The following is a 27220-nucleotide window of genomic DNA, read 5'->3' on the forward strand; positions in this document are numbered from 1 at the left end:
GCCTCCGCTGTCACTGCTCTCCTCAACTAACGTGTTTATGACAGATAAGACTACACAAATACACCCATCCTAACATGTATATGATAATCCATTGATCCACCTATTGATTATTAAAAAGGCTTGGTTGGAAACAGACACATCCGACCGGGAGGAGGCAGGAAAACAGCGGAGAACTGAGCCACATGTCGGCTACGGGCAGGTACGAATGTAAACAGAACGTTGGAAGAAAGTCATTGTCGACCCCGTCAAAAAAAAAAATAATAATAATTCAGACTAAAAAAAATGTTTTTATGGAAAAGCAATAAATGCCCCCTGGATGTATTATTTTTGAAAAAATATAGCTTTTAATAAATATTCTACATATTCAACCTTTAACAATCACAATTACTCCAGAGCTTTTTAATTGAGGTGAAAATGTAGCAGAGTCACAGGAGAAATCAGCTTAGTTCCTCTTTAGAAAAAGAAAAAGACTGGGGGGAGGCGCACCCTCGCGTCCAACGACCAGTACACCACTGGACACACACACACACACACACACGCACGCACGCACGCGCACACACACACACGCACACACACACACACGCACACACACACACACACACACACACAGACACACACACACGCACACACACACACACACACACACACAGACACACACACACACACACACACACACGCACACACACACACACACACACACACACGCACACACACACACACACACACACACAGACACACACACAGCTTCAGTCTCTCACCTGTTCACTGGTCTGTGTGTGTGTGTGTGTGTGTGTGTGTGTGTGTGTGTGTGTGTGTGTGTGTGTGTGTGTGTGTGTGTGTGTGTGTGTGTGTGTGTGTGTGTGTGTGTGTGTGTGTGTGTGTGTGTGTGTGTGTGTGTGTGTGTGTGTGTGTTGCAGAGTCATCGGGACCTTGGAGCAGACGGACGACTCACAGTCTGACGGGTCAGTGTCACTCAGGCTCCGCCCCCTTCTCTCTCACCTGTGTTTAAGGGTTGAAGCAAAAAAAAATCTTTTGACTGAAATAGTTTTTGCAAGCTGCCCCCCCCAACCCCCAACCCCCACTCCCCCCCCCTCCACTTCGTCCGGTGTAGCCGACCTACCTACCTACCTTTAAATTGTGGTCATTTCTTGCCTTGTATTTTAAACCTGATGAAGGAACCTTGTTCTGAAAGTTGAAGTTCAAGTTGAAGTTCAAGTTGAACTTCAGTAGGACTAGTGATTTTAACCCATAAATGAAGCATCGTCAGTAGCCTGACAATATCATTAAAATGTAAATATTAGCTGCTGCTAGGGGGCGTCTAGATTTCTAGGCATTGTGGTGAACTCTGAAGAGAACATGAAGGGAACAGTTGTTTCAGATAAAAAGCACATTGAGTAACTAACTGCTGACTGAGGCTCCTGTCACTGTGGCAACAAGGCCAGAACGGCTGGAGAGAATGAAACTTAAAGTGAAGTCAGAACTGGTCTAGTGGAGCAACTAGGTTAACACAACGGTGCTGGCTGGTTAACACAACGGTGCTGGGCAACTAGGTTAACACAACGGTGCTGGCTGGTTAACACAACGGTGCTGGGCAACTAGGTTAACACAACGGTGCTGGCTGGTTAACACAACGGTGCTGGCTGGTTAACACAACGGTGCTGGCTGGTTAACACAACGGTGCTGGTTTCACTGGTTTTACTGGTTTTACTGGTTGAGAGCAGCAGCGTCAGTAAACCACAACACAAACACCTGGAGCCTTTTTTTTTCTCCCCTCATTTTTTCCCATTGATGGAAATCTGTTGTGGCGACGGAGAACTTTAACCCCTGTGTGTGTTTCTTTGTGTGTATGTTTCTTTGTGTGTATGTTTCTTTGTGTGTGTGTTTCTTTGTGTGTGTGTGTGTGTGCAGGCCTGCTGCTGAGCCGGTCTTCAGGACTCGTCACTTCCCCCTCGTCGTCCTCGAACAGTGAGTTCCTTCGTCTCAGTTCCTGGTTTTGCCTTCTTGTGCTGTGACGGTTTTTCAGAATAAAAGCACCGACTCTACTTCCTGTTTGTGTTGTGTTGCAGTGTGCGGTATCAGCAGCCGAGCATCGTGAAGGGGTGAGCGTCGCCACACACACCTGCTGTTGCTGATGGTGCACTGCAAAAACTCAACATCTGTCCAAGAATATTTGTCTTATTTCTAGTCAAAACTAAACTCTTTTCTCTTAAAATAAGACTCATCGCCTAAAAATTAACTTGTTTTTAGATCATTTTAACTTGTTTCAAACTAATTTTCACTTGAAATAAGTAGAAAAATCTGCCAGTGAAAGCAAGTTTTTTGTGTTTGTAATAAGGAAGAAAAACTTGCTCCACTGTCAGATTTTTCTACTTATTTCAAGTGAAAATCTGCTTGAAAGAAGTAAAAAGTGTCTAAAAACAAGCTGCTTTTAATGTGATGAGTCTGATTTTTAGTAGAACTAGAAAAAGCATTTCCAAGAATGGAAATGGTGTGACTGCTGAAAGCAGCTGAACGCTGTTGCAGAATTAGCAAATAGCGCAAGCAGTGATCACCATACAAATGTTTGACCAAGGTCGGAATCGAACCCACAACCTCATGGTCAGTAGACTTCCACTCTTCCTCTAGGCCACAGTGTACACACAGTTGTAGAGACTGTTGTCTGTTAATGATCTGCACTCTGTCTCACTCTGAAGTTAACGAGCCCAAAGCTGCACCTGTTGGAAACACTGTCAACACCAAGAAAGCTTGAGAGTCAAGCTTGAATGACTTAGAATGAAAATTTCTGTGAATTTCAGGCTGAGAGCAGCAGTTTCAACATGAAGCAAGTTATCAGAAGTCAACAGAGGACGACTGGGAAAATAATTCACTATAATTGTTATTGAGGCAAGATTTGAACCAGTATCCTTCAGGTCTCCAGCTCAGCAAGCTAACCACTAGGCTACAGGTAGAGACAGTATGTGAGGGGCAAAGAAAACCTTTAATAAGAGGATCACTGGCTCCTGCTTAAAAAAAAAGGTAAGGAAAGTGCAGAAATTAGCCACACCAAGAGTGGCAGTAGCAATTAATGCCTCTCTTAACGAACACCTGTAACCAATTGAGGGTGGGGGAGGGGAGCAGAATTCAACATCACATAACAAGATTGCTTAGCCTGGATTCGAACTAGTGACCTTGGGGTTGGCAAGCGGCCACCTTACCAACTGGACTACAGACAGAGTTGTGGAGAAGAGAGGTTGAAGAAGATTTGAAGAGTTTCAAGACTGTTCCAATGCATTCTCTATGGGGAAAGAGAAATAGTTGAATATTGCAAAAAGTATGAATAGTTGAAAAGAGAAAAGTAATAGCACACCTGTCCCGAAAAGGCTGAACATTTTGATGTGAGAATTGTTGAAATAGCACAAAGTATGAAGGACTAGTTAAGTGCCAAAGGTATGGCCGAACAGAAGAACGATTTGTTTTGACTAGAAATAAGACAAATATTCTTGGTCAGATTTGTGAGTTTTTGCAGTGTGTTATTATGGGATGTAAAAGCCCTTTGAGACAAACTGTTGGTAAAAACGTTGCTATACAGATAAAACTGCCGTGCCTTGCCAGTTGTTGTTGTTGTTGTTGTTGTTGTTGTTGTTGTTGTTGTTGTTGTTGTGTGTTTGTGAGCGTGTCTCTCGTTGTAGTCGTACGGACGTGGTTACCATGACGCCCTGGCTGGCGCCCGTGGTGTGGGAGGGAACCTTCGACCCCGGTCTGGTGGACGGCATCTACCGGCCCAGGAACGTCAGCGTCGCCGCCACCGTGTTCGCCGTGGGGAAGTACGACGCTCCCTGAAGGCAGCACGTGTCTCTGTGTGTGTGTGTGTGTGTGTGTGTGTGTGTGTGTGTGTCTGTGTCTGTGTGTGTGTGTCTGTGTGTGTGTGTCTGTGTGTGTGTGTGTCTGTGTGTGTGTCTGTGTCTGTGTGTGTGTGTGTGTGTGTGTGTGTGTGTGTGTGTGTGTGTGTGTGTGTGTGTGTGTGTGTGTGTGTGTGTCTCTATGGGAGGCCGTTTAGGGTGAAAACATTGAAATACGTGCACATACAGTACAGACCAAAAGTTTGGACACACTCAATGCATTTCCTTTATTTTCATGACTATTTACATTGTAGATTCTCAGTGAAATTCCACTAATGAACCTTGACAAGGCTTCACACTGACACCTGTGAAGTGAAAACCATGTTCAGGTCAGGTTGAAGGTTCACCTCTTGAAGCTCATCAAGAGTAGTCTGGGGCCGTTGACTCGCTGTTTTGGTAGGAAACGGATCCAGGGCGAGAGAGACAGACCTTTCCTTCAAAATAAAAGCACCGAGCTAATAAAATGCGGTAAAACTCTTTAATTTAAGGAATATAATTGACAAGAAAGTCCCCGAGGCATTAAGTTAACATTTTGCTTTTATTGTATTACAAGTTAATGTTTATTTTATAAGTTTTATGTTGGTGAACACTTTTATTTTGGTGAATTTGGTGATTTCGGTCTCCGCTACAGACAGGAACCAGAATGCAGACTAAATCGGAGGTAACTGACACCAGGCTCTTCACTTGTCTAAAGAGCCTGGTGATGCGAGGCTTCATCAAGAGAAGCCAAGAGTGTGCAAAGCAGTAATCAGAGCAAAGGGGGGCTACTTTGAAGAAACTAGAATTGGTGGGGGCAGAGATAGAGGAGGAGGAGGAGGAAGGAGAGGAAGAAGAAAAGAAGAAAGAGAAGACAAAGAAGAAAAGACGTGTTTTCAGTTATTTCACACTTTTTTGTTAATTCCACGTGTTCATTCATAGTTTTGGTGCCTTCAGTGAGAATAAAGGAAACACATTGAATGAGAAGGTGTGTCCAAACTTTTGGCCTGTACTGTATATTGACATGATGTGCAGACACACACTGAAAATGTCCACACACCTTCTCACACAGCGGGATATAGGCTACTGTGTGTGTGTGTGTGTGTGTGTGTGTGTGTGTGTGTGTGTGTGTGTGTGTGAGTGTGTGTGTTGTTTCAGTGTAACAGGAAGGCACGGCCATCTTGGACAGCTGCTTCTCTGTAGGTCAGCTTGTTCTGTAGGTTTAGGGATGTCCAACTAAATATTATTCCTAAATCTGTGAGCACGTGATTAAACCGTCCAAAACCCACTACTTCCTGTCCTAATTTTCAAAATAAAATCAGGGTGAATGATTAATAATCTTTATGAGCAGCAGGTGATGTGCCTGTAGTGACAGATTGTGGGTCTAGGCTCTAACCCATACGCACAATTCATCACGTGCTCACAGATTTAGGAATAATATTTAGTTCCACATCCCTAAACCTCTGGAGAGAGAAGCAGCTGTCCAAGATGGCCGTGCCTTCCTGTTACACTGAAACAACTTCCGGACACACACACACACACACACACACACACACACACACACACACACACACACACACACACACACACACACACACACACACACACACACACACACACACACACACACACAGCCTATATCCCGCTGTGTGAGAAGGTGGGAGGGTGTGGACATTTTCAGTGTGTATGTGCATGTATTTCAATGTTTTCACCCTAAACGGCCTCCCATGTGTGTGTGTGCGTGTGTGTGTCTCTGTGTGTGTGTGTGTGTGTGTGTGTGTGTGTCTCTCTGTGTGTGTCTGTGTGTGTGTGTGTGTGTGTGTGTGTGTGTATGTGTGTGTGTGTGTGCGTGACGCTCTCCCCGTGTCCACAGGTACATCCAGTTCCTCTCAGACTTCCTCTCCACCGCCGAGCAGCACTTCTTCGTCGGCTTCAACGTCCACGTGTTCGTCTTCACCGACCGGCCGGACGACGTGCCCCAAGTCAAGATGGCCGCCGGCCGACAGGTACAGGAAGCAATAGTTTTTTTCGTAGGATAGGTCAAAGAAAGTCTTTGGTTAGTCCCGCCTTTCCCGCCTCTGATTGGCTAGATGAGCTCTCCTCTGATTGGTTATTCTATTTGGCCATCCAATGTCATCTCACAACAGTGCTGCAGTAAACTAAAATATCACTAACTGAAATCTTTAGTGTGTTCTGACGCCGTGGCGAAGCGGTTTGCATTTTCGCCTGCGGTCCCATGGAGCTAGAAGGATAAATTTGTCCCTTTCACCTGGTAATCGTCGAAAAACCACAAATACTGTAGTATTTTCTGCAAGATTAATATGGATTATAGGTTAAAAGTGAAATTGTTGAGAAGTTTTGTCCTTTTCGATTTCCATTGTAAAGCGCTTTGAGTGGTCCGAGTGACTAGAAAAGCGCTATAGAAGTGCAAGTCCATTTACCATTTACCAATATTAGAAATTCTCTGGCTCAGATCAGCAGGAGCATAGATATATATAAGAAGACTAGATGACTCACCCACCGCTGTTTCCCAATGACACGGCGTAGCCACACGGCAGCCATCTTGGTAAGGTCAACTCTCTCCCTCAGAGCATTAAGCCACACGGCGGCCATCTTGGTAAGGTCAACTCTCTCCCTCAGAGCATTGAGCCTCTGCTGCATGTTCTGCTATAATGACCAGAACTTGCTCAGTTTTTGTCTGATTTCAAAACGGTTTGATTTCTATGAACGTCTATGCAGTTATGATGCAGCATATTTAGAATCACGGATAATTTTAATAATGTATGAGTATGAGTTATGAATCGTTTTTTTTAGTGCAGATGACTGGATCACCTATCTACTGCACTGTAACTGCAGAAGAGTCAGAGGCTGTGTTCGAAACCGCATACTTCTCCTACTACTCGTACTACTCATACTAACGATTTGAGTATGCAGTATGTTCACACTGCGCAGTATGCGATTTGCAGTAGGCGAGAAGTTCCCGGATGCATACTAGATTCGGCCGAAATGTTGAGTATACATCATGAGGTCACTACTCATACTCAAACTACCCAAGATGCAACGCAACGTGACGTCAAGGACCGCCTCTTCCTTGCCGCGAAAAAAAAAAAAAAAAAGAACGGAGAAGGAGGAGCACGAGGTCGGTCCAAACGGCGTTTCCAAGCTAGCCACAGTGGGGACAGGTTCACTTCCTGTTTATAAAGTAAGAGCACTGACGTCATTGTAACGGCTTTCTTTATGGTCAATTGCAACGGGTGCTTTATTTTGACACAGAAACCGGAAGTACAGTGCTCACTACGGCTGGTTTTACTAACGCCAGAGAAGTCCGACTTCGTCCGACTAAAATTGTAAATAGGTGTTATTTTGTCATTTTTTCAACACCATGGGGATACGAAGTAGTACTTTCTCGCCTGAAAATGTTTCAAATGTTGCTGAAGTTATATATTTACAGAGTTTAGAGCTTAAGTGAAATCAGCTTCAGGGCGGCTGATTTCGGCTCGGGCAGGAGCGAAATGCATTGTGGGTTATCATAGTACGCAGCAGTGTGAACGCTCTGCATACTGTATGATCGATTAGTATGTAGTATGGAGTATGGAAGTATGCAGTATGGAAGTATGTAGTATGGAGTATGTGGTTTCGAACACAGCCAGAGACAGTTGCCCGTTCCAATATGGCCGACTGTGAGCTACGCCTGCTGTAGTCAGATCCACCCCCTTGAGTAGGAGGCGATATTTTTTTTTCGTAGGATAGGTCCGGGAAAGTCCCGCCTTTCCCGCCGTTCCCGCCTCTGATTGGCTAGATGGGCTCCATTTTCGACTCTGATTGGCTAGAAGGACTCTCGCCTGATTGGTTGTTTGTTTTGGTTGTGAAACGGCTGTGAAACGCAGGCTGTCGGTAAAGCGTGATAAGTGTCTAGATCTGGACTCTCTCTACTTATCTGGCCTGTCTAGCCTCTACCTGCTCTTTTTACTGAACTTAACCAACTCCTTTCTTCGTTGCCTAAACCCAACCAACGGCACAGTTACACTTCTCTCAAACTCTAAATGTAAACTTGGAATATAAATTTAAAAACAAAATTTTTCAGAATGTGAATCCAGCGGGGATCGAACTGGGATTCACCACACCGCAGGCGGAAACGCAAACCGCTTCGCCATGGCGTCTGATTACACCTAGAGTTTCAGTTGGTGTGTATTTTAGTTTACTACAGTACTGTTGTGAGATGACGTCAATCTGAGGATAATTCATCCAGCCAATCAGAGGCGGGGAAGGCGGGACTTTCCCAGACCTATCCTACGAAAAAAAATATTGCGAGCAGGAGCACACGGAGCACACACCTGGGTCATTTAACAGGGTTTATACAGGAATCCTGAAGTTAATTCTAAAACCTTTTTAAGACTTTTTCAAGACCTTCTCAATATTTTTCAACACCTCACCGCCACTTCAAGCTGTAACCATTTACATCAGTGACACTTTTTTACTTTTTTTAGTTTTAATTTGTGATAAAGACTATAGACCACTATGATAGAACAGAATTCAAAATAGGCTGGGATCAGGCAAAGTTTATCAAAAAAAACATTGCTTCACTCTCAAAAAACAAATACAACAATCTTCTTTTCTTTTCATGAACCAGTTTATCTTTGTTTTTTTATAAAATGAATAAATTCACACACTTTCACAATGTTTTTTAGGACTCAACCTCTTGGACAGCTAATTCAGAAAAAATACCTTCGAAATTTAAGACTTTATAAAGTCGTGAAAAGACTTTTTAATACTTTTTAAAGGTCTTAATTTCCCCAAAATTGATTTATAACCTTTTAATACTTTTAATACTTTTTTTTTTTTTTTTTTTTTTTTATTGTGGAAAAAACAAAACAGACAATACAGTGAACATGCATTGATGACTTACAATGACATAAAATGTGAAATTAGGTGTGTGTGTGTGTGTTTGTGTAAGTCAGTTATGGTATATTCTATAAATGGTGATCATAATAATGGTGAAAAAGAGACTTAGTGGATAATAATAGTGACTTTGGTCATAATAATACTATTGGGGTAGAGGAAAAAAGCAAAAACAAAGATTGAAAACATAAATGAAAAAAATAAAAAAATAAATAATAGAAAACAAATAAATGACGATTGTGGCAGCAATAACTCAACAGCGATAACGACAAAACCAAGCGAGCAAACAAACAAACAAACAGAACAACAGGAAAAAGTAAAAAATAATAATAGTAACAGCGATTATTCTAATACTTAATACTTTTCAAGACCCTGCAGATACCCTGTTTAACCCCCGTCCGGCCGCTGGCAGGAGATCTCTGCTCTCATGATACCCTGTTTAACCCCCCCCCCCCCCCTCCAGCTGACGGTGCGCTCCGTGCCCCCGTCCCTGTTTAACCTCCTCTCCCCCCCCCCCCCCCCCAGCTGACGGTGCGCTCCGTGCCCCCGTCCGGCCGCTGGCAGGAGATCTCAGCTCGGCGGATGCAGCTGATCCAGATGTTGGTGGAGGAGCTCGGCCGCTCCACTGACTTCATCTTCTGCCTGGACGTCGACTCCAAGTTCCACGGCCGCTGGGGGGCCGAGTCGCTGGGCAGCCTGGTCGCCGTGATACATCCAGGTGAGAGGCTGCTGCGCCCTCGTCTCCATGGTTACCGATAGGACCGGTCTGCTGTGTAGTTGGGCTGCAGGGACTATGGTCTGCACCCTCGTCTCCATGGTTACCGGTAGGACCGGTCTGCTGTGTAGTTGGGCTGCAGGGACTATGGTCTGCACCCTCGTCTCCATGGTTACCGGTAGGACCGGTCTGCTGTGTAGTTGGGCTGCAGGGACTATGGTCTGAGGCGGAGGGGTACGATCAGTTCCGACTTGTGGCTGTATGAAGGTAGATTTGTGTCTTTACTATTCCACCAAAAAAAATATTTTCAAGAAAAAACAACAACACTTCAAATTATTTTTTTTTTTTTTTGGGGGGGGGGTCAATTTTATTTTTGCATTTGAACTGTTTTTTCTTTGATTGAAAATATTTTCAACTTTTTTGGGATTGAATAATTAAGACACAAATGTCCTACTCATAATATGGCCCAAACACAAAAAAGATTAGCCTACTTCAATCAAAGAAAACATTTTCAATCTAAAAAAAAAAAAGTGTTCAAATGCAATTTTTTTGAGCCTCAAATATTTTTTTGCATTCAAACACTTTTTTTCTATGATTGAAGTGATTTTTTTTTTTTAAGTCATTTTTTTGATTGAAAATATATATTTTTTTGTTTGAAGCAACTTCTTTTTTGATTGAATTATAAAGACACAAATGTCCTACCCCATAATATGGCCCAAACACAAAACAACATTACTTCAATCAAACTATATTTTTTGCATTCAAACACTTTTTTGCTTTGATTAAAAAGGTTTTTTCTGATTGAAGTGAAGGTTTTTCTTTATTGAACATATAGTTTTTGATTGAAGCATCCTTTTTTTTGGATTGAATAATAAAGACACAAATCTACCTTCATATCTTTCTATCTTTTCAATCTAAAAAAAAAGTGTTCAAATGCAATATTTTGAGTCTGAAATAGTTTTTTGCGTCCAAAAACTTTTTTTCTATGATTGAAGTGATTTTTTTTTGATTGAAATGATTTTTTTTTTTTGATTGAAAATTGCAACTGAATTGCAATTGAAACAAATGTCCTACCCCATAATATGGCCCAAACACAAAACAACATTACTTCAATCAACAAAGTTGCTTCAAACAAAAAAACCTTCACTTCTATCAAAGAAAACATTTTCAATCTAAATAAAACACTGTTCAAATGCATTTATTTTAGTCTGAACTATATTTTTGCATTCAAACACTTTTTTGCTTTGATTGAAAAGGTTTTTTTTTGATTGAAGTGAAGGTTTTTTTTTAATTGAAAATATATTTTTTGATTGAAGCATCCGTGTTTTGTTTTGATGTAATAATACTGTAGGTTACTATAGAGACGAGCGCGGCCGGTTCCCCTACGAGCGGCAGCCGGCGTCCCGAGCCTACATGGGCCCCGACGACGGAGACTTCTACTACTGCGGCGGCGCCTTCGGGGGCGCGCTGCAGGAAGTCCACCTGCTCGCCAAGACCTGCCGCGCAAACTTCGAGGCCGACGCCGCGGACGGCGTGGAGGCGGCGTGGCAGGAGGAGAGCCACCTCAACAGGTAGGGGGGGGGCTGTTGTTGCTGTGACGACCAGTCAGACCGATGGGTTACGAAGCGATGAAGCCTCGTGGATAAGAGGCCGAACGTCTTCCTACACAAAGGCTGCCACTGACGGCTGCCTTGAATGTTTATATTGTGTCTTCATCTTGCTTTTATTGGCCACATTAAAAGAATAGTTCACCCAAAATTCAAATTTCCCTCATGATCTCCTCCCCCTCATGTGGACTAAGGGCTGGGAGAAGTTTCAGAGTCCTCCGTGGCTTCTCTGAGTTACAGGGGGTCTCGGCGTAGCAGTGCATGTCCATATGACGGTTGCAAATGGATACCAACTGTCTTCGTAACAAAAAGACACACCAAAAAACATCCAGATACCTCCATGCTGCTCGTATGTAATGTCCCTCTGGTATTGAAGCCCCGACATGAGAAATTGTCCCGAAAAAAATTAAATAAGTCTATATTTTAAGCTTGTTTGTAGCGGAAGCTCCCAGTGTCTCAGTTCACTGCTCTGCCTGTGTCAGTGCGAAGGAAGAGAAGCTTCCGCTACACAACAAGCTTGAAATAAAGACTTATTTAATTTTTTTCTGAACAATTTTGCATTCCTTCCCTGCCTTCGACTCGATCTGACTGTAGCTACTTCCTGTCCCCGTGTGTCCAGGTTCATGTGGACCAACAAGCCCAGTAAGGTTCTGTCCCCCGAGTACCTGTGGCAGGACTTCAAGGCCCGAGACCCCGAGGTCCAGATCGTCCGCTTCTCTGGAGTCGTCAAGAACTACGCCGAGGTCCGGCCCAACGTCTGACTGAACCGGACCGGACCGGACCCGACCAGACTGAACCGGACAGAACTGGACCGGACTGAACCGGACTGACACCTGTGAACTGCCTCAGACCTGTCTGAAACACTAATCCACCGTCTGCCTCGTCACCTGACCTCCAACTGCCCACACGCACTGTCCAGGCTAATGTGAAGCTAGCATGTAGCTAATGTGAAGCTAGCATGTAGCTAATGTGAAGCTAGCATGTAGCTAATGTGAAGCTAACATGTAGCTAATGTGAAGCTAGCATGTAGCTAATGTGAAGCTAACATGTAGCTAATGTGAAGCTAACATGTAGCTAACATGTAGCTAATGTGAAGCTAACTAGCTTAAGAACAACACTAACAGGCCGTCAAGAAAATAAATATGTGTGATGCTAAGCTAACGAGGTTCTGTTGATACAGGTTTGTACCTGTACCACACACACACACACACACACACACACACACACACACACACACACACACACCTGTCCTCACATGTTTGTTTATGTTACTAATAAAAACTGGAACATTTTTCCATAAACATGTTGATACGTTCGTTCACTTCATTTAATTTAACTTTATTAGTCCCTGAGGAGACAAACACACACACACACACACACACACACACACACACACACACATACACACACACACACACACACACCTGACAGGGCAGATTCCTGGTGAAACAGCTCCACCTGCTGGAGACTCAGGCTCACTGCACCTAAACACATTCAGCACTAGTGATCATCATTATGATCACGGTAAAACACCAAATAAAGGTCTGGCCGTTCATTTGCTTCAGTCGCTCAGATCAACAGCTGTTTATTATGGACCTGGTCTTTACTAGAAGTGTTTCTCCCTTCAACCTAAACCTCAGCAGATAGAACAACTACTGGACCGTCCTTCTCCTGGGGAAAGAGGCTCCACTCTGTGGCGTCAGGCGGTGATGGAATGATACGTGTTTCTCGAGACATTAAAGACGGCCGGGGCAGATCGTCCTCAGCCCTCTCTGATCGGCCACAAGTTACAAAAACCCTGCGGACGCCCAGTCTCTCCACTCCTCTCCCACACTGCAGCACCTGTGTTGGCTCACTCCATCTAGAGCTCTGGAATAAAAGAGAGTAAGGACAGCATTGGTCCAATGGCAGCGCCTCCTGGTGGAGGAATATGGGTTTTACTAAAGAACTGACATCTCTGCATTGTTGGTGAATGAGCAGTGTGGTGTTTTCAATAATTTAAGGACATTTCTAGATCACCCACGTTAATAGCATCATTGAGGATCCTTTACAGATAAACATTAACACATAGGCCAGTAAAAAAAACAACAACAACAGTTTTCTACATGAATGTTTCAATCTACATTTTATAATAAATAAATTATAAGTATAATTTGTTATGACCAAGACGCCTAAAAACAAAAACACGGCCGTTTTCATCAATTTAGCAGCCAGTGGGCAACACACATACATTGGAGTGAATGGGTTTTCTGGGCGCTTTTGCAACACCCACATCCTGCCACTAGGGGGCATGAGGCTTTAACCACGGGAGTCAATGGAGGTGTTGTTACTCTCCTATTCCAGTGCTCTAACTCCATCGTCCTTTTTTTTTTTTTTTAGGGAATGAAGTAACTAATAATAATGCAACATGAGGTAACTAAATAAGCGTATGAGCGATCAGAACAGTAGATAGTTTAGGCTACTTTTAAAAGGAGTAATAAGTCATTTAAAAGGAGGAGCGAGCCGAGCCGATGGTGGACAGACCGGCAGGAGCAACCAGAGAGGCGTCTCATTGGTCCTCGGTCGTCTCTAAAGTCTCGAGACCCTTTCAATCTGTTTTAGGTTATATGTTTGTGTTTTAGGTTATATGTTTGTGTTTAGGGAGGCTATATGTGCTGCCAGAAAAACAACGTTTGACCCGCCGTTTATTTGAGACGGCCGTTTAATACAAAAACTATTTTCGCTACAGCCGGCAGTTAATTGGGACTCGGCCTTTATTTGAAGTTTTACTGTGTTATAATTATTGGGCGGGAAGTGAATTAACAGCCCCCCCCCCCACACACACACACACACACAGATTGAGCCCAGATGATGTTCTGTTATCAGACCACAAACAACAATCAGTCTCTTCCTGTTCTTCTATCAACACGACTTCCTGTTGAGAAGGAAGAGACAGTCCAGAGGTCTGAGGCTCAAATCACTCTTTCACTCCTTCATCCTTCACTCCTTCATCCCTCCTCTCCTCCTCCTTCACTCCTTCACTCCTTCATCCATCCCTCCTTCATCCTTCATCCTTCACTCCTCCTCTACATATTATAATTCTACATAGTGAACTCGGTGGTAAAATGTGAAAACTCCAGCGTTCAGTTAATAAAGTTTTTACGTCTCATAATTAAAACGTTGCAGATCGATGCTGTACATCTGTGACCACAATGTTATTATGGGATGTATGACTTGCTGAGTGACCAACCATCAGTCGTACACTGGCTACTTGTCACGCTGCATTGTGGGAAACTATGGGAATATTACTAAACATCCAGACAGAACTGAACATGGAGGAGGGATTCAGACCTGCGATCAGCTCCGGCCCCCGGCCCCCGGCCCCCACCAGCTGAGTCGGGGGTCGTGGGGTCGTCAGAGGGTCCGTGACCGTGGTGGACACGCCCACTGGTGATGTCACAGCCTTGAATAAGACACGCCCACTGGTGATGTCACAGCCTAGAATAAGACACGCCCACTGATGATGTCACAGCCTAGAATGAGACACGCCCACTGATGATGTCACAGCCTAGAATAAGACACGCCCACTGATGATGTCACAGCCTAGAATGAGACACGCCCACTGATGATGTCACAGCCTAGAATGAGACACGCCCACTGATGATGTCACAGCCTAGAATGAGACACGCCCACTGATGATGTCACAGCCTAGAATAAGACACGCCCACTGATGATGTCACAGCCTAGAATAAGACACGCCCACTGGTGATGTCACAGCCTAGAATAAGACACGCCCACTGGTGATGTCACAGCCTAGAATAAGACACGCCCACTGGTGATGTCACAGACTAGAATAAGACACGCCCACTGGTGATGTCACAGCCTAGAATAAGACACGCCCACTGATGATGTCACCATTCACAGGGAAGAACTAGAGCGCTGGGAAAGAGAGTAGTGACAGCATTGGTCCAATGGCAGCGCCTCCTGGTGGAGGAATAAAGAACTGACATCTCTGCATTGTTGGTGAATGAGCAGTGTGGTGTTTTCAATAATTTAAGGACATTTATAGATCACCCACGTTAATAGCATCATTGAGGATCCTTTACAGATAAACATTAACACATAGGAGAGTTAAAAAAACAAAAACAGTTGTCTACATGAATGTTTCAATCTACATTTTGTAATAAACAAATTCTAAGTATAATCTGATATGACCAAGACACCTAAAAACAAAAACACGGCCGTTTTCATCAATTTACCAGCAAGTGGGCAACACACATACATTGGAGTGAATGGGTTTTCTGAATGGCGCTTTTGCAACACCCATATCCTGCCACTAGGGGCGCAAAACCCTTAAACCCTTAAACCCTTAAACCCTTAAACCCCTAAACCCTTAAACCCTTAAACCCTTTAACCCTTAAACCCCTAAACCCTTAAACCCTTAAACCCCTAAACCCTTAAACCCTTAAACCCTTAAACCCCTAAACCCTTAAACCCTTAAACCCTTTAACCCTTAAACCCTTAAACCCCTAAACCCTTAAACCCTTAAACCCCTAAACCCTTAAACCCTTTAACCCTTAAACCCTTAAACCCTTTAACCCTTAAACCCTTAAACCCTTTAACCCTTAAACCCTTTAACCCTTAAACCCTTAAACCCTTAAACCCTTTAACCCTTAAACCCTTACCACGGGGGTCAATAGAGGTGTCCTTACTCTCTTGAAACCATGACGATGGAAGGAAACAGCAGGTGTGGCGCTGCGTTCAGGTGCAGCTCTGTGCATCAGGAGACTTTGATCAGTGGCTCTTTGTCGGGTTCATGTTGTTGTTGTCGTCGGACTGGTGTTTGTGGACGTGACCACACAAGATAACATCTGTGTGTGTGTGTGTGAGAGAGAGAGAAACAAGCTGAGACTCTCTCATCATGAGGCTGATGCAGCTGCAGATACGAGCTGTGTGTGTGTGTGTGTGTGTGTGTGTGTGTGTGTGTGTGTGTGTGTGTGTGTCACTCTGTAAATGAGAAAACACTGTCACCAGTGAATGAAATAAAGGCTGTTTCATATTCTATTCTCCTCCTCCGTGTTGTATTTATTTCTCTACCTTCATTTAATCATGTAGTGGCCAGTGGTTGGACAGTAACAGAGTAAAGTTACTTGAGTACTGTACTTGTAGCTACAGTACATATCCAGAGGATCTGTACTTTACTTGAGTATTAGATTTCTTTGGTACTTACTGTATTACTCTACTTGAATACATTTCCAAGACAAATATTAGTACTTTTACTGGAGTTAATTAGTAGTAAGGCTGAAAAGTACTGGTTACTTTCAGGTCTTTTTCTAAACTCCTATTGGACACAAGCTGTGTTTGTCAAAGAAGGAAACCCTAACCCCTAAAAGCAGCACATCAGTGCAGCTGCTTTCAAAGAGTTCATTCTCACTAACAAGAGTTCAAAGCTCCTTACATTCATTTACAAACTATTAGAGTCATTCATTGATGTGGAGAATAAGACATTTACTCTGACTCTGACTTTTACTTAAAGGGACAACCAGGAGTTTTGTAAAAGCGAAGTGTTTCCACACTACATTTATGAGCCTCCGCACCGTAGAATTCTTTGACCGGTGCAAGACAGACTCATGTTTTCATTCATCAAGAATTAAAGTCAGAGGTTGGAAGACGATCACATACCGTCGTAGTTCCCACCATAAACGGAGATTCGGCGGCGTTATTCTCATGACTCGCCACGAAACCGAAAGTAAAGAAACGCTGGTCGGCTCGCCCAGCATTTCCACCACCACTAATAATAACAAAATAACCATAGAGACAAAACCATAGATTTATCTAAAATGGACCATTAACAAGTGGTAACGGAGATTCATCCACATTAATATGAGACTTTTTATAACCAAATAGAAACTCCTCGTTGTCCCTTTAACAGGGAAAACCAGGAGAAACCTCAGAGGAGGATCAGGTGTGTGTGTGTGTGTGTGTGTGTGTGTGTGTGTGTGTGTGTGTGTGTGTGTGTGTGTGTGTAAATTCAACTGATTAACTGTTTTCTAAAAATCAGAAGGAAGTCGATCACAAAGACAGGAAGGTGTGTGTGTTCAGATTCATTATGTTGGTAAAACACACACACACACACACACACACACACACACATTAATAAGAGGAGGGAGTGTGTGCGAAGAGAGAGAAAAACAGAGACAATCAAGGTGCCCTCGCACGCCCAAATCCATTTATGGCCTGTGTTTCTGTATGTGTGTGTGTGTGTGTGTGTGTGTGTGTGTGTGTGTGTGTGTGTGTGTGTGTGTGTGTGGGCGGGTTAAAATGTGAACACACACAGACACAGAGACATGATTTCATTTCAGGCCGAGTGAGCACCACTGAAGAATGAGAATGAGAGAGGAGGAGGAGGAGGAAGAGGGAGTTATTAGTGGCTAGGGAGGGGGTGGGGGGGGGCAGGGGGAGTTATTAGGGGAGGAGGAGGAGGAGGAGGAGGAGGAGGAGGAGGAGCTGAGCTGAGTGAGGATCAGTCTTCAGACGGAGCAGAGCAACAGCTTCTTTACTAACTAACTAACAGGAGCTGCTGCTGGTCTGCAATCAGCTGCTGAGACCTGCTCACCTGTGGAGACCTGGACCTGAGATCTGGACCTGGACCTGGACCTGGACCTGAGATCTAGAACTGGACTTGGACCTGTTACTGTCACATTTTAAAGTTGAACCATCGTGGGAGTCTCTGAATCAACAGCAGTGAGTTTGAACTGGTTCACTGCTCAAAAAAATAAAGGGAACACTTAAACAACACATTGTAACTCCAAGTATATCATCACATCCGTGTGAAATCAACCTGGGATGATAATTCAGATTTACATTGATCATTTTTATGTTATGTTGTTCTCAACACACTCTACTATATATTGACTAACGATTTTAAACTGCAATATTTCATTAATTGAGATCTAAGATGTGTTGTTTAAGTGTTCCCTTTATTTTTTTGAGCAGTTGTATATACACACATACAAAATGCTGGGTTGAAAATGACCCAGTTTGGGTTATTAGGGTAACCCAACGCTGGCCAATCAGTGTTTGCTGGACTTTGTTGGTTGTTGTCTTCTCCCTCTGCCATGCTGCTGTGTAGCTGCTGTGTAGCCGCGGCTGCTATGTGTCGTTCCAATCTCTTTCAGATGAGCGCTAGCTGATGTGTTTTCATAATGTACAGTAGGCTAGTAGGCTATACGAGCCGGAAATGTGGCGACTGGGTCCACACAGAGCTGCTTCATGAAGTTTGATGTCTAGTTGTTTGTTTGAGTAGTGTTTGGGTCATATAAACATGGTTTTTACACGTTGTAGCCCAGCTTCTGCTGTTTAATCTGATGTAAAATATGACTATATTCTTTCATAATTAGTGCTGTGGTGGCTCTGTGATTGTTCTGCATGTCTGCCAGTCTGGGGTATAGCAGGACAGTTATTTTTTGTATTACAAGTTTTGTCAAATTTTATGTTTAAATATGTAAATGAGGCAATACCCAATTAAATATGCGCTAATTTGCATAATTTCCAGAACAGAAATCTGAACAATGGATAAAGCTACTTTCAAAATGCTAGTTTTATTTAACCCAACGCTGGGTTGTTCTAGACCAGCAGGGTTGGGTTGAGGGAAAAAAATGGGATAAAAACGACTCTGCTGTTGGGTTCATGTTGTCCAATAAATGGGCTAAAATAGAACCATGGTGTTGGGTGAATGTTACCAAAGAAGTGGGCTAAAATTAAAATGTTGGTTTGAGAACAAAATTAGCATTAATTAATGAACATTAACCAAAAACTTTATTTTGGAAATCAACAATGTCATTACATTTGATTGTGATGTCATGAAAAAAGAACGATTTTGTGAAGCTTAACAATGACATCATAAAGTTAAAGGGTTACATAATGAAGTAGGAAAATGATGTCATGAAGTTGGCCAATGACATCATGAGGCTGAGTGAGGAGGAGGAGCCTGATAAGCGTTGGTGGGCGGAGCTAGCAGCTACACCTGTCCATTTATTAGGGCTGTCGCTACCCGATCTGCGACGCTACCGGATCTGTGACAGCCACGTACGGCAACTCCACTTGGACAAACTTAGTTGAATTGACTTAGGATCACTGCCCTATGTGCGTCGCCAGAGACGGTTTATCTTTTTATTTATTTTTTTAAATACTTTATTAGTAATGTAAATTGAGGGTTGGTTGTGGTGATCTGGATCTTGATGCTCAGAAAACAGGAACACAGGCGGACTTTTTATATTTACTGTCCTCTTTTCTCGCCGGCCTCATCACCATGACAACCACAAACAATCACAACTACCACAACACTCACTGAATAAACGAGTCTGCCGCGGCTGTCTTATGACGGACCTCCGCGGTTTTTATTTTGTTTTATTTTTTAATCATTTTCACAGTACCGTATTTTAATTTCACAGAACTTTAAGCATGTACGCAAATCGGGCAGCGCCCAAATGAAGTTTGTCCAAGTGGAGTTGCCGTAGGCAGCTGTCCAAGATGGCGGCCGGTCTGCGCATGCGCAGCCCAGTTTTGTCACAGATCCGGTAGCGTCGCAGATCGGGTAGCGACAAGGGCCACAGGGAAGTCGCACCGAGCACTATTGTTATACTGTAGGTTTTTTCCTACTTATTTTCGTCTTTTTTCATCTTCCGGACACATTTCGATTCGCTACTTGCAGGACAAATTATATATCAAAACGTGCGTCTTGATCGGGATCGGTGTGCTATTACTCTTCTCAACATAATATGAATTTTGCAAAAAAAAATTGCATTGAAGTCAATGGGACGGGTGGAAAAAAAAAGAGCGAAAAAGACCAATCATTGGAGTTTAACAAACGTCTACTGCTCAGGCATACTTTCACCTAGAGACTCCATTTAAACTTTAAACAGTAGACACAAGTCTTGTGTATTGTCGTATTACTCCACGTTTTGATAGGTCATATAGTTTTTGATCAATCCCTGATCAATGACCATGATCATTTTTGGAGAAATTATGTAATTATAATGGGTGTGTATTGCACGGAATGTTCGTGTCAGAGTGCGTGACATCATCGGTCAGAGTGAGAGAAAGCCCCCAAAAATTCGACATTTTTTCTCTTTCCACACTCGGCCCGGCCACAATTTACACTCTACACACATAATTTTTTCAGAAAATTGTAGACAAACTTGTTCTGTTTCTCACCATGTGCTCAAAATATCAGAGAGACTTACAGAATTTAAACTCGGAGCCTCTGAGTGCGGCCACGTCTGTCTCTGCTCCTCATTAGGTGCGTTTCCATCAGCTGTTTAGATGCATCGAGATGTATCGCATCGGAAAATGATGATGGAAACGCCGTGATTCGCATTAAAATCCCCTTGTGCGAATCGCACAAACTGAAATACGCTGCTATGGCCGGGTTTTGGATGATTCGAATGGGATGGAAACAGCTGTATGCGAATCAAGTGTGACGTAGCGCACCCCATCTACTCTCATGTTTGCAGTTCACTCACAAGACAACATCAGGGTTTCCGCTGTCACACAACAATTAATTAATTGTGGCGCATTGCCACGGCAAAATAAAAGCCCCCACACACCTTCATAATGATGTTACTGCACAGTTCTTCATAGTTCCTCCTCAGTAAAAACCAAACTTATCAACCAGCGAATCCAGAGTTTATCATTAATAAAGTCTGGGGCGGCGCAACTCTCTCTCTCTCTCTCTCCCACACACACACACACGGGTCGCGTTATGACGGTAATAAACATATGCGCTAAATCGCGCTAATGTGTTCAAATCAGACCGTCCGTCCGTCCGTCCGGGGGGGGGGGGGGTGGGGGGTGCAAAGTCCGTAGATGGAAACACACATGATTCGAATTTCTTTTAATGCGCATTTCCCAGTAATTCGAATCACTTTGGATGGAAACATGGCTACTGACTCCAATACAAAGATTTTCCGAGAGAAGCAGAACGGACCGATGTTTTAAAACTGCCATCCTCTCCAAAATATTTACTGTAGAAACACCAAATCGTACCAACATTTTCAGTAAGTCCTTAGAGCAACGTTGATCTGTGTTTTGTTCTGATAGGAGTTACCGTTTTGTCATGCTGAGCCTAAATGTGAGACCGGTGCAGAGGCAGAAAATGGCTCTTTTTCTCCACGTTTCTGTCTGTCTCAGCCTGGGGGGCCCCTATCGCCGTGGTAACCACCTCGAGTTGCCGTGGTAACCACCTCGAGTTGCCATGGTAACCTCTGTGATTCTCAGGCCAGAGCTCGTTAACTTCATAAACAATCCACCTGGCGCTCGTTAACATGTTTATAAACACAGGTAACCTAATATGGTTCCAGCTCCATATCAGAGTCTGTCTGATCAGCTCTGTCTTCACCTGAAGATCGTGGGTTTGATTCCCATGTTGACAGAGATGGTTTGCCCGGCAGCACCCCCCCCCCCCCCCCCCCCCCCCTCATTTTGTTGTTGTTTTCTCAGGTGTCTGTCTCCATGGCGACTGGTGTGTGTGTGTTGCTCGGCGTCTGCGTGGGAGTGGGCGTGGCCTTCAACCTCGACACTTCGTTCCCATTGGTGAAGACGGGAGGAGACGGGACTCTGTTCGGTCTGTCGGTCGCTCTGCACCTGGACCTGAAGACCCACACGTACAGGTGAGTCTGATCCCCAACTCCTCCAGGTGATGGGGGTGTAAAGACGTCTTCTGGTGCATTTTAACACATGGCTACTTTTATCTAGCTATCCACCTTTTTCTGAACGTCAACAACGTAGCCTGTTTTGCCGGTTTTGCTCTTCCGGTGGAATTTTATGTTTACGTTTCCATGGTTTCGGTAGTCACGGTAAATGCATGGATTTCTTTTCTCTTTCTTTTCAATGTAAATCTGTAAAACACATGGATCATCACAGCAGCTTTTAACAGTGGATATCACACAGACTGACATCCGTGTTAAAAGCCAGCGTTAATAGATCCATGCGTTTACCGCAACTATGACAACAACTGAAAACCATGGAAACGTAAACGTAAAATTCCACCAAACCGGCAAAACCGGAAGCCAGTTTTGACCATAGATGACGTTCGGAAACTTGTGGATAGAGAAAGAAGAAATATGGCTCCATTTTGCAATTTCCTTCAGAAGTTGTGGTCATGAAAGTTCTGTGAAGTCTGAACAAAAAGAATTAGATCAAGACAGGAGGCTAAACCAAAACCAGGAGGCTGATGAGAGTCTGAGTCACTAGAGCAAAGATGTAGAAAGACACCAAGTGGTGAATTAAGCAATATCACCCTCGAGGGTAATATTGCGATTATACAACAATTACCAACAAAATAAAGCGTATAATTAAATAAATATTCATGTTGATGGACATTTTGCTCTCAAAATGTAAAGTTTTTTGCGAGTGTGCTTCCCGTTTCCATGGAAATAAATGGGGTCTGACTAATAACTGAAACACAATCCGTCACGTCAGTAGACTCCTATGTGTAATGGAACCTAGTTCACCTCTACAGCAAATAGTCCGACCCTTAGTAACGACCTAGCAACAGAAATGATGTTCTAGTCCCAGATGAGTGAACTCTGAGCTGACGTTCATGTTTTAACGCGGTCTCGGACTTTCCCGAACTAAATCAATACTGCACAAACTCGCCCAAGTTATAACAAAGATGCCGTTTTTTTCCTTTCACAGATGTAGCTTCTACAACCGCAAACTCTGCATGTAAATGAAGTTATAGCGCCGTGTCGCCGACACAGCTGATAGAGAAAGACAAACGATTACTCCAGACTATTTAAAAGCCCAAAAGGCGCAAGAGAGAGAAACATACAGGTAATCACCTCCGTTTTATCCAATGAAATATTCAGCTCCAGGACATATTTTAAAAACATATTCACCGCGATCACAACTCGTGTCTCTCCGACTTTGTAACGTTACACACATGGGAGGGAGACAATCCTCTCGGCTGTAACGGGGAGGTTTACAATATATTAACAAAAAATAAAATAACATAATTGTTCTATAAATGTGACGTTGGCAGCTGTCAGGAACAACCTACAGGAGGTCAATGTAGTTTGTGATTTATTTTCACGAGTAATAAATGACGTTTCTGAAAATAAAAAGGGGGAAAAATCAATGTTGCCATTGTAGCCGATGTCGATCTGGCCCTCTGCGTTGTGTTTCTCACGGCCTGCCCTAGGTGGGGTTCGATCCCACGACCTCCCGCACCGGAGGCGACAATGCTAACCTCTTCGCCAAGAGGTTGACAACCACTTGGCGGGTTGGTTAGCACGTCTTTTATGGGTGGAGTGAGTGCACATCCGTTACACTATGGAGATGTGTAAACAACATGACATGGCGAAGTAATATTTTCAGTGATGAGTCAGCCGTGCTGTAATGCTGATTTGAGCACGTTCTAAATGTCTTATTGACCAATCAGATTGCTTGGTCGGAACTACTTGTTGTATAATACTGGTTGGACTTCAGTGGTGGAGATGATGGTCAGTGGTTGAACAGGTTTCATGATGGACCTGGTCCAGAGACGAGGACCAGACTGAGTGAATTCCTCTGGTGTAACAGAGTCTGAAGTATTTTTCATTTAAAGAACACATGCAGCATATTATTACACTACAACACACACACACACACACACACACACACACACACACACACACACACACACACACACACACACATAGAGAGTCAGGTGAATGCCCTGCAGTGTTAATAATGAGAGCAGCACCAGGGATGTTAGAGCCCCTCAGTCCTCAACCAGAACCAGAACCAGAACCAGGTCCAGTTCTTCTGGATCAGAGGAGAAACCAGTTTGACCAGTTTGGTTTGTTTTGTTGTGTTGTTTTATTTTGTTTTTTGGTTTATGAACTGATGTTTTTATTTGTTACTGTATTGTCCTCTATGTGTCCTACTGCTGTCAGCCCAGGAGGAGCAGCTGATGAGGTCACTCTGAGGTCACCCAGCTGTCTTTCTCCACTGTCACCATGACAACCACCTCTTTACCTCCTCTAATTGGATTGGCTGCTAATGGACCACACACACACACACACACACACACACACACACAGAGGGGAGTTCAGGGGTCAGGAGTTCGACCTGCTGCTCTGTGATCGGCACGGTACAGCGTTTTCTTTTTCTTTTCCTTTCCACCAGCCCTAGTACCTGGTACCAGGAACTATTTTAGTTCCTCCTCCTGGTTCCCAGCAGCCGAAGCGAAACTATAACGTGACGTCAGCCGACTGCCTTCCACACAATATTTGTTTTATTTCTAGTCAAAACTAATCTCATTCTACTTAGAATAAGACTCATCACATTAAAAGCAGCTTGTTTTTAGACACTTTTTACTTCTTTCAAGCAGATTTCCACTTGAAATAAGTAGAAAAATCTGATAGTGGAGCAAGTTTTTCTTTCTTATTACAAGCACAAAAACAGATTTTTCTACTTATTTCAAGTAAAAATTAGTTTGAAACAAGTGAAAATGATCTAAAAACAAGTTAATTTTTAGGTGACAAGTCTCATTTTAAATGAAAAGAGATTAGTTTTGACTAGAAATGAGACATTTTGACAAGAAATAAGACACATATTCTTGGAAAGATTTTGAGTTTTTGCAGTGCACTGATTGGACAGAGCGTCGTCACTGGAAGAGTACGAGCGCGACGTCCCACATGAGAATCAAACCCGGAAATTTCAAACAGAGTGGCAACAGCAACAACTGATCTGTACCAGACTGTTGTTGTTCCTTCACCTGAGTTAAATGTTGCTGTGTGGAAAACCATCGTGGTCTGTTAAAGGGACATTACGTAACTTCTCCTGTTGTCTATTCATGAAAATGTATTATTTGGTTCTTCAGTGTGTTTGTCATTAATCAACAAAGTGAAGTGTTCCTTTCAGCTCTGAATGAGCCGTTCATATCGTTCATATCTACATGGAGCGTTACACTGATGCTGCATTCACCTGCAGTCGGGCAGACGGTCGTCACTAACAAACCAGATGTCATTTTAGTCACAGAAGTCCAGAGAAAGACGGTAAAACAATACGACATCGCCATGACAACATATTGTCACGTGTATTGTTTTGCCTCGTGCTGACGGACCACTTGTTTACATAGAGGCTTGTTTATGTCCATCTGCCGTCTGCCCAATTTCACCTGAATGCAGCATGAAAAATACGACTGAGTTGCTTGAGATAAACAACCACAACAGTACACTGCAAAAACTCAAAATCTCACCAAGAATATTTGTCTCATTTCTAGTCAAAACAAATCTAATTCTACTTAAAATAAGACTCATCACATTAAAAGCAGCTTGTTTTTAGACACTTTTTACTTCTTTCAAGCTGATTTCCACTTGAAATAAGTAGAAAAATCTGATAGTGGAGCAAGTTTTTCTTTCTGATTACAAACACAAAAACCTGCTTTCACTGGCAGATTTTTCTACTTATTTCAAGTGAAAATGATCTAAAAACAAGTTCATTTTTAGGTGATTAGTCTTATTTTAAGTGGAAAGAGATTAGTTTTGACTAGAAATGAGACATTTGGACAAGAAATAAGACAAATATTCTTGGAAAGATTTTGAGTTTTTGCAGTGTAGATGGAGGAAATCCTACACAATGGACCTTTAATGAGGTGCAGACGAGTGAGTCTCTCCAAACTCAGCTGTAGTGGAAATGCACCTTTACCGAGCCGAGCCGTGACCGTGCCGTGACTGTAAAGCTCCATAATAAGCTCCGGGTGTGTGATGTCATCTTGAACAAACTGAGCTGGGTTCACACATGACACCACACCAGTGATCTCATCGCCATGGCAACACACCTGAGCTGCTGTGTGTGTGTGTTCAGCTGGAAGACGTCGGGTCTGGACAGGAAATGAATGAATCTGTGTGTGTGTGTGTGTGTGTGTGTGTGTGTGTGTGTGTGTGTGTGTGTGTGTGTGTGTGTGTGTGTGTGTGTGTGTGTGTGTGTGTGTGTGTGTGTGTGTGTGTCCTTGGGGCTCAGACGTCCCTGTGTCCTTGCAGCAGCTGCAGACTCGGGTCAGACAGACGTCTCCGACTCCGACCAATCACATCGCATCAGGGAGAAAAGGCAGTTTTATTAGGCTAATATAGCCTGTTGTTACCACCAGTTTGTCTCAAAGGGCTTTACATCCCATCATAACAACATCCTCTGTCCTTAGACCCTCACATCCACTGAGGAAAAACTCCATGGAAAACCCTTTTACCAGGGAAAACCAGGAGAAACGTCAGGGTGAGCAAGAAAACTGTTTATAACAGAGAATGTGAGAAACATGGAAATGTTAAAGGGATAGTTCACCCAAAATTGATATTTCCACTCACCAGGTGAGCTATAGTACCTGTTATACCTTTCACCTCTGAGTAGTAGTACTATGTAGTAGTAGTATTACCATCTCTTGCTGCTCTACCAGGTGAGCTATACCTGTTATACCTTGACAGCTACACCGAGCTTTGAAGCCTCTCACCTCTGAGCCAGATGCAGAGCGGGGCGGGAGCTTGTAGCACTAGTATCCACCACTTTATTTTCCCATGATCCATTGCGTCACACCACAACGGAAGTCGGTTTTCAACCCCGTAGTAGCATTCTAGCGAGCGGCTAACTGGTAGCGTTAGCGGCTAACTGGTAGCGCTAGGGGCTAACTGGTAGCGTTAGCCACCGCCGGTGTAGGTACCAAATGTGGGGGCTCCGGGCTGCCAAAACCGCCCCGACTAATCTGATGTTTGTCAAGTCTATAAAACGAATTACCGAACAAACACCACCACTTCTGTGCAGTAGCGTGCGGTGGCCTTTCAGTCAGGGCCAGCAGTAACACCCTCAACCCCCCCCCCCCCAAAAAAAATAAAAAAATTAAATGTAAAAAATGCAAGGCCACTATTGTGCAACACTACTTAATCAACACCAACGACCGCTGAACAACCACAACGCATCAAGACACCACTGTGCAGCATCGCCATCTGATCATCTTCCCTTAGATCACTCACCACTTTACGCACCATATGACACAAAACATGAAAAACAGCACCTACTGCCCAACTTCTTAATCACTTCAAAAATAAAATCAATTTCTGTAACAGACCCATGCCAAAGAGCGTGCCCACAAAAATTAAAAATTAACAATCTCTTAATGGTTGAGACACACC

At 43.4% G+C, this 27220-nt stretch overlaps 2 protein-coding genes across 4 annotated transcripts in view; both read left to right on the plus strand.

Moving 5' to 3' along the window:
* Positions 1 to 12104, plus strand: part of LOC310989688 (globoside alpha-1,3-N-acetylgalactosaminyltransferase 1-like) — a 31006-nt gene extending 18902 nt beyond the window's left edge. For 2 of the 3 annotated variants that reach the window (XM_083976831.1, XM_083976830.1), the window contains exons 5-12: positions 918 to 962; positions 1909 to 1965; positions 2067 to 2099; positions 3669 to 3803; positions 5728 to 5860; positions 9279 to 9471; positions 10820 to 11039; positions 11695 to 12104. In XM_083976831.1, the coding sequence (XP_083832957.1) occupies positions 918 to 962; positions 1909 to 1965; positions 2067 to 2099; positions 3669 to 3803; positions 5728 to 5860; positions 9279 to 9471; positions 10820 to 11039; positions 11695 to 11836 (958 nt within the window). In that variant the 3' untranslated portion in view covers positions 11837 to 12104. The remainder of the gene's footprint in view (positions 1 to 917; positions 963 to 1908; positions 1966 to 2066; positions 2100 to 3668; positions 3804 to 5727; positions 5861 to 9278; positions 9472 to 10819; positions 11040 to 11694) is intronic. The other variant, XM_083976832.1, reaches the window with a different exon arrangement.
* Positions 12105 to 21566: 9462 nt separating this feature from the next.
* Positions 21567 to 27220, plus strand: part of LOC310989764 (integrin alpha-3-like) — a gene marked incomplete at its 5' end in the record, with an annotated part of 58082 nt that continues 52428 nt past the window's right edge. Inside the window, one exon of the mRNA XM_083976912.1 lies at positions 21567 to 21724. Coding sequence (XP_083833038.1) covers positions 21567 to 21724 — 158 coding nt within the window. The remainder of the gene's footprint in view (positions 21725 to 27220) is intronic.

The sequence above is a fragment of the Trachurus trachurus genome (genome assembly GCF_905171665.1).
Source record: "Trachurus trachurus genome assembly, chromosome: 8".
Taxonomy (NCBI): Eukaryota; Metazoa; Chordata; class Actinopteri; order Carangiformes; family Carangidae; genus Trachurus; species Trachurus trachurus.